Raw genomic sequence first — 10,968 nt, forward strand, 5'->3', positions numbered from 1 at the left:
CGGATGAGCAAACCACAGTATATTTGGGCAGTGAAAAATCAAACAACAAAAGTATGAAGCACCTCAACTCTACACAGCGAGGTGGATGGAACTCGGAGAGTGAAAAGACAAAACCTGAAAACAAAGAACGCATGCAGTATTTCATTTAGCCAGTCCCCTAGGAGTCCGTGTGGCAGGTACTTTGGAGGCATGCGGTGCGCCATACTGAAGCAGACGAGAGGTCTGGCAAGGTTCTGGTTTTTGCACCAACTTCATTACATGCGTTTGTTCAGTATGTATACCGAGAGATGCACAATAAAAAGCTAACGCTGAAACAAATATAAAAGTAATGACCCCAACAGGCCAAACACCATCTTTGAAACCAAGGAGCTGCTCAAGCACTCCACGCTCCCTACCCCCGCACTCGGAGGTGCACGCGCACGCACAATAAAGAGGAAGCCTCATTGGCTGCATTTCCGGAAGCCAGGGCTTAGCACCACCCCTTCCGGCGCCTGGTCCTCCCGCCTTCCCGCCATCCCACCTCCACGCCGCCAGCTCTGTGGCTGCGGCCCCGGTGAACTGAAGCCGCAGAGACAAACGGTGTTGGCTTGGGCTTGGGCTTGTGCGCCTCGCCCCCGTTCTCACGCGCTGCCACCATGAATATCCGCAACGCCCGGCCGGACGACCTGATGAACATGCAGCACTGCAACCTGCTCTGCCTGCCTGAGAACTACCAGATGAAATACTATTTCTACCATGGCCTTTCCTGGCCGCAGCTCTCCTACATCGCCGAGGACGAGGACGGGAAGATTGTGGGCTACGTCCTGGCCAAAATGGAGGAGGATCCAGACGATGTCCCGCATGGACACATCACCTCTCTGGCCGTGAAGCGCTCGCACCGGCGCCTCGGCCTGGCCCAGAAGTTAATGGACCAGGCCTCCCGAGCCATGATAGAGAGCTTTAGCGCCAAGTACGTGTCCCTGCACGTCCGGAAGAGTAACCGCGCGGCCTTGCACCTCTACTCTGACACCCTCAACTTTCAGGTTAGTGAGGTGGAACCCAAATACTATGCCGATGGGGAAGATGCCTACGCTATGAAGCGGGATCTCTCGCAGATGGCAGACGTGCTCAGACAGCAGCCGGAGCCGAAGGAGAAGGGCGGGTGTGTGCTGCTCTGCTCCACGGAGAGCCAGGAGAGCCAGGAGAGCGTGCTTCCTGGGTCGGCAGACGCCTGCCAGCAGGAGAACGCGGCTGCTGCTGTCGGTGGCAGCGGCAGCAAGGAACCCAGCACTGACGTCCAGAGCAGCGCGGAGGACTTCAGTTCCACCTCCTGGAGCCTGCCTGAGGTATGGGCTCCTCTCTGACCACTGTCCCCATCCAGAACTCCCTGCACCACACCTGGGGCTGCCCAGTCCCATCCTATCCTATTCCATTCCAGCCCTGCTAGGTTTCACAGTAACAACAACCGGGGGTCTCAGGGAGCAGCGTAGGCTGGGTTTGGGGAAGACTCTTTGCTCACTGTTGGAGTTAATAGGACATCCACTCGGAAGCTGAAAGTCCAGTAAAAGAAACATTTATTCTGCTTTTTTGGTATGAATTAATAAGTGAGACAGAATGATATCATTAGAAAATCACCGTTTTGCAACTCTTGATGAAATAATAGATGCGCCAACAGTCATCAGTAGCTAATACTATTAGGTCAAAGCTGGAACACTTTGTAATGATGGGTTAGATTGACAACACTTGCAGTCAGTTGTCAATCTTAACAGCACTAGAATAAGAGACAAATATGTGCCTCCTAGTGTAATAAGAAGTGCACATTACCCCCAATGAATAATTCTTGGCAAAAGACTATGGTGTGTCAGCTCTAAGCACCATTTTTATAGAAAATAGAGGGATACAGTAAATCACATATCATGATTCAATCATCCAAATCCAGAATGGAGAGATTTCTACAGAACAAATGTTCTGGTTTCATTAAAAAAGGAAGAATTTGGGGCCTGCGCAGCGGTGCACTAGGTTAATCCACCTGCGGCGCCGGCATCCTATAAGGGCTCCGGGTTCTAGTCCTGGTGGCTCCTCTTCCAGTCCAGCTCTCTGCTGTGGCATGAGAGGTCAGTGGAGGATGGCCCAGGTCCTTGGGCCTCTGCACCCGCATGGGAGACCAGGAGAAGCACCTGGCTCCTGCCTTCGGATCAGCGCAGCGCCGGCCGTGGCCGCCATTTGGGAAGTGAACCAACAGAAGGAAGACCTTTCTCTCTGTCTCTCTCACTGTCTATAACTCTACCTGTCAAATAAATAAATAAAAAATCTTAAAAAAAGGAATTTTCTACTGAAATAAACTTTACAGATAATATGAATCAAACTTAACTGTTTTGAACATTTAGATTCTGATTCAGATAAACCATTATAAGACACTTTTGAGATAATCAGGAAAAATTTGAGCAGGGGCTATATTCTATTGAGGAACTGTTAATTTGTTTAGGTATGCTAAATGGTATTATGTTATAAAATGTCCACATCCTTTAGCGACATATATTGAAGTAATTATAGCTGAAGGAATTTGATAACTAGGATTTGTTTTAAAATATTCCAACACACACACACACCAGAAAAAAAGCTTAGGGGAGGGGAAGTAAAATAAGAATGGCAGTCAACATGTAGATGTTTGGAAATGGGTACTTAGAGAATTCTTTATGCTATTATTTACTCTTTTGAATGTTTGGAAATTAACATGAAATGTTAAAGAGCAAAAACAGTTACTCCTAGTACACACTAGTAAAAATACTAAGAAAACTGAAAATAATTTTAAAAGACTAATATCTTAGAAACGTGCTCAATTGTAATAATCCCACACTATTTCTTCCATCAAATAACTTTGTATCACTTTAAAAATTTCAAGGGTCAGTGAGCCATTGGCAATTTGGAAGCTTTAACTATTCTAGTCACCTTACCATTGAAGTCCAGTCATGAGTGACATATACTCCATGTACTGAAAATTGTTATTTTATTAATTTACTCTTAAAATTTGTTATTTGCCAGGCATCAGGCCTGGAGCTGCGTACACAGATCAGGAGAGGCTGTTGTTTATATGCATATTATACCATTTAAGAATCAATGGATTGTACTAGTATTTTTATATATTTTAATACTGAAAACCAGGCTGGCGCCACGGCTCAATAGGCTAATACTCCGCCTGCAGTGCCGGCACACCGGGTTCTAGTCTCGGTCTGGGTGCCGGATTCTGTCCTGGTTGCCCCTCTTCCAGTCCAGCTCTCTGCTGTGGCCCGGGAGTGCAGTGGAGGATGGCACAAGTACTTGGGCCCTGCACCTGCATGGGAGACCAGGAGAAGCACCTGGCTCCTGCACGGTGCACCAGCTGCAGTGGCCACTGGGGGCTGAACCAACGGAAAAGGAAGACCTTTCTCTCTGTCTCTCTCTCTCACTGTCCACTCAGCCTGATTAAAAAAAAAATAAATAAAATAAAAAAAAAATACTGAAACCCAAACTGTATGGAACACTAACCTCATTCTATTGTCATTCATTTTTAGTTCCATAGGTTAAAAAAATCTGGATGCATTAGTAAATCCTTGGGGGTCAGAAATAGTCTGTCCTCCAAGGAGTCTTTGAATCTGACTTTTACTAACCTGAAGGATTCACAATGATTGGTTGCTTTGATGTAAGGTTAATATAAAGGCAGCAAAACAATCTAAAAGGTAAGATAAAATTAAAATATAATGCCTTGATAGAAGTTTTATAAGATTTACACCTGTCTTAAAATGGACTCTCTGTTAGGATTATTTAAATCAGCAGTTTGTTTTTAATTGTTAATTTTGAAATTCCTGAATAGCAGGATTTATACAATATTGATCTCATCTATTCTTCAGTGTTAAGCTCTAGCTGAGAACAGGGGTAATTAAAGTTATGCAACTGTATATAAACTATATATATTTAGATATATAAGTTGGATGAATTTAAAGGTTCTTAACATCTGCTGTGGGAAACACAATAACTTCCACCAAAGAAGTGGGAGAGAGATAATAGCTATGAAAATTATTATATGGCAATTATAAATATCATTGTACTAATTCAAGAATAATTGAGCTGTTTTGTTATGTTACTGTAATTGAAATTTATATCTAAGATGAAGGAGATATTTCCTATACTGTCAGGCAGTTTCCATGTAGGTTAACTGCTAAAACACCTTCCATGGCTGTAGCTAATTTGTGGTCCTCATTATTCATGTCTGGGTATATTCCAACCAGAGACCTCTTTATATCTCTGACACATTCAGCCATGTTTCATCCCATTTTGGTAGCAGGGGTACATATTTGAGTATAAATGATATTTGAGATTCCTCCAATAAAACTGCAGTAATTTAACATGAATCACTATGATTTTTATTGGTGACAAAGTTGCAAGTATTGCTAATAGTACTGTGCATTTGGTGCCTACATACCTAATTGAAAGAAATGCTAAATTTCAATTTGAGGTTGGTGAAAATACAGCATTGTTTTTTGGTTGTTTTTATTGTAAATTTTTGCATGGCACCTTTCAGCTTATTACATGAAGAAGTTACACTAGTCCAAGTCAAAGACATTATGTAAAAATAAGCTGTGAGGCCTTTACATTTGTGACAAGCGACATACAGGAAATTCTATTCATTGGAAGGAAATCCACACTTAAGATTCAATGCATCATAAGCACTTAAAAGCTGTGAACCTTCAGCTGATCATCCTTAGCCTGGTGTGTATTCTTACATTGGCCATCAGTAGCTGAATTCTTTGCTATATCCTGGATGCTCAATTATAGTGCCATTGCAGGCAAATTTCTTCTTAAATGCCTTAACTAGTTTCTTATCATAATCATCAGCGATCCCTTAGACAGTAGTTAGGGTCTGTCTGCCATTCCTCTGCCGTATTCTATATGGATGTAAATCCTCAATGACAGCAGGAAGCAAGCCATTGACCTGACTTGCCTCACCAAAGGAGCAGAGAGAGTGGAGTCCCCAGAGCCAACATATTGCTACAATAGGATAAGGTAACAAGGGAGGGCAGAGAAGGTGAGCAGTTGGGTGGGATGGGGATACAGGGATAGGAGTGGTGAGGGCTCAGAAGCCTAAGGACTAGAGAGGGATGCTACTGAATCCCCAGTGGAAGTTCAGTAACTGGGCTACAGAATTGTTTTTTTCCGAATCCGAGGTCATGGTTCTCCTAAATATTATTAAATGGGTCGCAAGTTAAGAATCCCTGACTTCCTTTCCTAGAATCATGTGCCCTCCACTGGTTGACATACAGCGGTCAGCAAGTAACTGCACATAGAGGTTTCTAGGGATTTTAACAGGCGGTCCCATTTCCTCAACTAACTGCAGTGGAGGCTAGGAAGTATAATTCAGTTTGTGCCCGGGAGGGTAAGGAAGGTGTGTTGGTAACCTTTGTTTTGGCCTACATGGTTTCTGCCATAATGTGAAACATGCCAGTAGTGCTCTAGACTATGGGAAGTTCTGCCTCTGTACCCAGCTAGGAACACTGGATCTTTCTGCAACTCCCCCTCCATGCTGTGGCACCAGGAATTGTTGTCAGGCTCCCTGGGGGTAACTGCACAAACACATGACACATATTCCTTCTGCTCTTGCACAAACCTGCATATAGAAACTACAAGATTTGCCCACCGTGCTGCCACTGTACCTCTTGTAAAAGGCTTGAAGAAATTATGCCTCTACTCTGAAGTCCCCAAAAATGTCTGAAGCTGCACCTCCATCTCATTTGCCCACCTGCCTGAGGGGGTGGGGGAGAAGCTAAGGTGAAGAAAGAAAGAACAAGAAAAAATTAAAAAGGTTCATACTTCAAAAGTATTATCCTGTCACAATTATGGTGCTCCCTCCTACAGAAAATGTCCTGAAAGAAATCATTGTCATTTTTCCTTATCTCCACTGGAGAACCAAGACAGTTAAAGTTTGAATGATGTATGAGTAGGACAACTGGTGAAGGAGAATTGGGTGCCTTCATGAAAAATGGTACTAAAAATTTCTAGGAACATGACGAGAACTCACAGTGTGGCAGGTGCAATTTCAAGAACTCTCTATAAAGTGTTGTTGCATTTAATCCTCCTAATATCTCTGGGAGGGAGGTACTGTTACTCCATTTTACAGATGAGGAAATCGTGTCACAGAAAGAACTGTGTGATACAGAGAGTGAGTAGAGAAGAGATACAAACTCAACAGAGTCAGACTCCATGATCCTGAGTGTTGAACAGGACAGTCCGTGTAAACTGCTGAGCACAACTCCTCCCAGGGTTAAAAACATTTTGTAAATTTTAGCCCTTAATATAATCCGTAGTAACTATTCAGTTTCTTTTTTTCTCCACAGTACTCAGATGATAGAATGTTGTACATGAGCAACAGTTTGCAATCTTGGAAGGGAGATGCATCTTAATGATTAAAATAGCTTTCACTGACAAGCTGAATGTCAAAGCATTCAGCGGCATCAACGCTCCTCAAAGGCGAAGTTTCTGGGGAGCCATGGCAATGAAGACAGGTCAGTTCAAAACATGCTGCTTGAGGCAGCAATGCTATCAAACTGCTGCTCATCTCCTGACAAAAAATATGTGCTGGATGATTAATAACAAAAAAGAAGAAACACAAAAGCTTAGCATTTTCAGTTGAGCTGGCAATATTGAGTTAACTAAGGTTACTTCAGTAACTCTCCCTTCCTGGTTTATTCTTCCTGTCGCTAAGCTGTCATTTTAACAAAAAGTTGTTAAATGTTCACATGAGCATTCACTGAAATAGACTGTTCTTAATTTTACCAGACAACTAATTATAACTGGAATGATATAATGAAATATGGAAGAAAGTTAGAGACTGACAGGTCTGGTGAATTCCTAGTATAACCTTACCCCAGATATGCCAGAAACCATAGATTTCAAATGCATCTGTATTCGATGTAGATTAAGAGGGGGTTGGAAAGAAATAAAATGTTGTTTTGAAATACTAATCAGATAGATGCATTGTCGAATTATTTATAATCACTAACAGTGTCACATTCCAATCAGAGCATGATGTACATTTAGGGTGACTGAAATACTAATTTTGTCAGAAGTAACGGATAAAAGCAGAGATTTGTCCTAAATTCTATACTTTCTCTATGCCCCAATAAAACATCTAATGGGGCCGGCACCGTGGCTCACTTGGTTAATCCTCCACCTGCAGCGTAGCACCCCATATGGGTGCTGGGTTCTAGTCCTGGTTGCTCCTCTTCCAGTCCAGCTCTCTGCTGTGGCCCAGGAGGGCACAGTGCATGGCCCGAGTGCTTGGCCCCCTGTACCTGCATGGGAGAACAGGAAGAAGCACCTGGCTCCTGGCTTCAGATCGGCACAGTGCCGGCCGTGGTGGCCATTTGGGGAGTGAACCAGCAGAAGGAAGACCTTTCTCTCTGTCTGTCTCTTCTCTCACTGTCTATAACTCTACCTGTCAAAACAAAAAAACAAAAAACAACAAAATAAAATCTAATGAACTTTTTGGTGGACGAGGGAAGGAAGATAAGATATTTAAAAAGTTCTGGGAATGGGCAGTGTTTCAGATGTCCAGAGCAAAAGCCTTTGTGAAAATATTCTGCCAACACCATTGCTGTAGCTTAATGTCTTCAGAGTAAAATAAGATTTCTTTAAGTAAAGCCATACAGATCTACCTTATGTTTATAAGGATATTTTAAACAGTAATAGATGACACCTTTAAAAAACTATAGTTGTAAAAATTTCAATAAGTCAAGAAATTACATCTGTAATGTTTATATTCAAATGGAAATCTTTCTGGAAAGTATCTACACCTTAAACTATTATAGAGCATTTATTACAATGTTATTGCACTTTTAAATCTTAATTTCTTAAAATTATCAAATGATATTAACTAAGTTAACTAAAACAGCTTTATAAAATTTAGTTTTTTATACAACAATCTTTTGCATATATGAGCAGTGTTCATAGCAAATGGGAAAAGGTAATGCTGACAAGTCTTTCTGACCTATTGTACCACATTTTATTCCTGTTCCACTATAACAAACAAACAAACAAAAGACATAAGATAAATGGGAAAAAAAAAAAGAAATGGGAGAAAATAACATATGCATTATTTCCAATTACCCCTGATGTAATTAAGGTACTTCAAATAATGACTAAAGAGACATAATGGGTATTTTGGTTTCTTTTCCAAGACTCACAGAAAGAAAATATGATATATAGAATTGGACACATTTCATCTAACTTATCAAGAGTTAAAGAGATCCTTCATTTCTTTAGAATTGAAATAAATTTCCTTGGATCATTTAGAATTTTAAGTTTCTGTAGGTTTAAAATAAGTTCTTTGGGATAAATTGCTGTCTTTCTGGGTTCTTCCTCTCCTTTCTGTCATCAGCAGCGGCCTACAGGCACCAGGAAGGGTGCATGTGTCTTCATAGCAGTGACAGGAGAGAGCTCTAGATCCACCCTGTCATAAGAAATCTCACTGATTTCCATGTTGATTTATGTGGTCCAGATTGGTTATGGGGTTCCTTACTGATGTGCTGCTGAAGTCTGTCATTGGTTTTTTCAAAGCTTCTTTTCTTTCCAAAGTATCAGAGCCCATAACCCTTCCTTGCTCACTTATTTTCTTCTCCTCAACAGATTTGCAGGCCCTCATGTTTCAGCCACATCTAATCCTTGGACCCCAGCTTAGTCTGTCTGCTCTCCAGCATCTGCATTGGGGTCATCATCCCACAGTGACTCAAATGACTTCTCAATCTCAACGCTCAACAACTGTCCATATACTGTACTGGGATCATGAAGGAAAACCTGGACAGAAGAGCCTGCTGCACAGCGGCCAAGGAAGTTTGAAGCCGGCTATTAGAGAACCTTCCTTGGCCTGCTCACACCATGCCACCATTCTCTCCTGTTTGTAGTAGTCCTGTGTTGTGTGTGGTTATCCTGCAAAGTTGTCTCCTCCTAGAACGCTGAACAGGTAGCAGGGTGAACTCTTAACGCTCCCTAGCTTTCAGTTTTTGCCATTATTTATCTCGATGTTCATCACTGAGGGAGTAATCAGGATCATCAAGTCAGACCTCATGCCCCCTCCCTCGTCTTATATGGCAGAAGTGTCCTATTTCCTCTTCCTTTCTCTGGAAACTCCCCATTTATCCCATCCTCCTCTTTCTTAAGGAGGTATTCTCCTTCCCCTTCCCGAGGGAGAAGGTGCTAAGTTAGGGCTTCTGCTGTGCAATCAGAACTTGGAGATTTTAAGAAAAGGATAACCAATAATTAAATTGAATTTCTAACCTCCTTGTTTGTGTCAAATTTTTTGTTGTGTTGTGTTTATTTTTCATGATGTAGCTAGTCATTTGTAGAGTACCTATGATGTTCAAGCATATTGCTAGTGCTCTTATATTTAGTCCTTCCACAACCCTGTAGGTAGATATTTTTATTCTTGTGCAGATGAGGAAACTGAAGGCCAGAGAAGAAAAGTAAACATCCAAGATAGGAACCCAAATCTGTGTGAATTCAAACCTGAAATTCTTTCTGCTTCACTATTACTATTCTTTGTATTTTATTTAAAAAACTTTAAAATATCAGTAAAAGGCAAAACCTATTGTTTAGGAATGTTACATGTTGACTCAATATGTAGAATCTGTGTGGGTTGAAAATAGCTGTAAAACTTATAATCACCTTCTATTATTTTTTCTCCAGTAAAAATAAGTGAAAACACAGTGCTGTGATCTCTGCAGTGAAAGTCATCAGATAAATCGAGTTACCATTACTAAGTGTTGTTTTCATGTTCACTGTGGATTAGTAAACAATGTACTGATTTCCATGTTTACGTTTTTATGAAAACTACTACATATGTATTTAATTCAAAGCCATGATATTAACCATCTGATGACATCAGTCTGTTCTCTGTAATCATAATCAGCCCTGCTAAGCACTTCCTACAAATCCACCCCTACACACCCTGAGAATGTCTGCTTAATGTTAAATGATTGCCTGGGGCGGATGGAAAGGTTTTATTTCCCCCCCTACATAAGAAGGATTTGCCATGTTGTGTGCCAACACAAACCTCTCATCTATTTTTTCCTTCTTTCCTTTTTTTTTAAATTTCCTCTCAACTCCAAAATTATTTCATTCTTTCCCCTCAAGCATGTGTTTATCTCTTTATTTTTAAATATTACAGCTTTCTAACATCTGTCTCTAGAGCAGCATAATCTTACTGATGAAATATTCCATGTTTTCCTTGAGCCCTTGTCAATATGTCTTTGTGTTAACAGCTCAGCAGATGGAGAAACAGAAGGAGTAGCCTCAGCTTACCTGAGTGATTTCTTTCCAGCAACTGCACATTGAGTGTCTCTACTAACTTGATGATAGAAAATGGAGCAACTGGAAAATAAGAAATGATATATCTAACTTTTGCAATGTTATTTACTAAAACCATTGACTACTTTTCTTCATTATCATTATATTTCTTTACCCAGTCTCATACCAGAAAGCAGATTATTAGCAGCCCACCTAGTTTGACTATGCCTATTTACATAGTGTAAGTAGTAATATTAGTATTGCTTTGGGTGCAAATTAGCATGTTCCCAAGTGGTTCCAGGGTAATAATGGTGAATTAACAGCAGCAGTGATTTTTTTTTTTTTTTTGCAACAGTGAAATTGTGGGAGCCTTTAGAGCTGCTTTTTGTAATAGTGTTGTTCTTTTTATACAGGGTAAATTGTTTTTCTGAATGGGCTGGCTGCTTTAAACTTAAGGATAATCCCAGACAGACCAAAGCAAGCCTCTGAAATAAAAATGTAGAATAGTTACCAGTGTGAATACATTTGCACTAGCCATAAAGGGTGCTTCATAACGTACTCTTCATTCTCTTGCGTTTTAAAGAAACTGCTTAGTGGGCCCAAGTTTGTTATCAAATTATTTAAAGATATTAATCAACAGGATGCAATTTTTTTTTTTTTGGTGGAGGAGAGAAA

At 40.9% G+C, this 10,968-nt stretch overlaps 1 protein-coding gene across 1 annotated transcript; it reads left to right on the top strand.

The window, feature by feature from the left end:
• The first annotated feature begins 558 nt into the window (after positions 1-558).
• Positions 559-9,646, top strand: NAA11 (N-alpha-acetyltransferase 11, NatA catalytic subunit). The gene is made up of 2 exons (XM_002716995.4): positions 559-1,325; positions 8,638-9,646. Exons 1-2 carry the CDS (start codon positions 636-638, stop codon positions 8,668-8,670), a joined length of 723 nt encoding a protein of 240 aa, XP_002717041.3. The 5' UTR covers positions 559-635; the 3' UTR covers positions 8,671-9,646.
• Positions 9,647-10,968: the final 1,322 nt, after the last annotated feature.

This window comes from Oryctolagus cuniculus, chromosome 8, assembly GCF_964237555.1.
Source record: "Oryctolagus cuniculus chromosome 8, mOryCun1.1, whole genome shotgun sequence".
NCBI classification, from domain to species: domain Eukaryota; kingdom Metazoa; phylum Chordata; class Mammalia; order Lagomorpha; family Leporidae; genus Oryctolagus; species Oryctolagus cuniculus.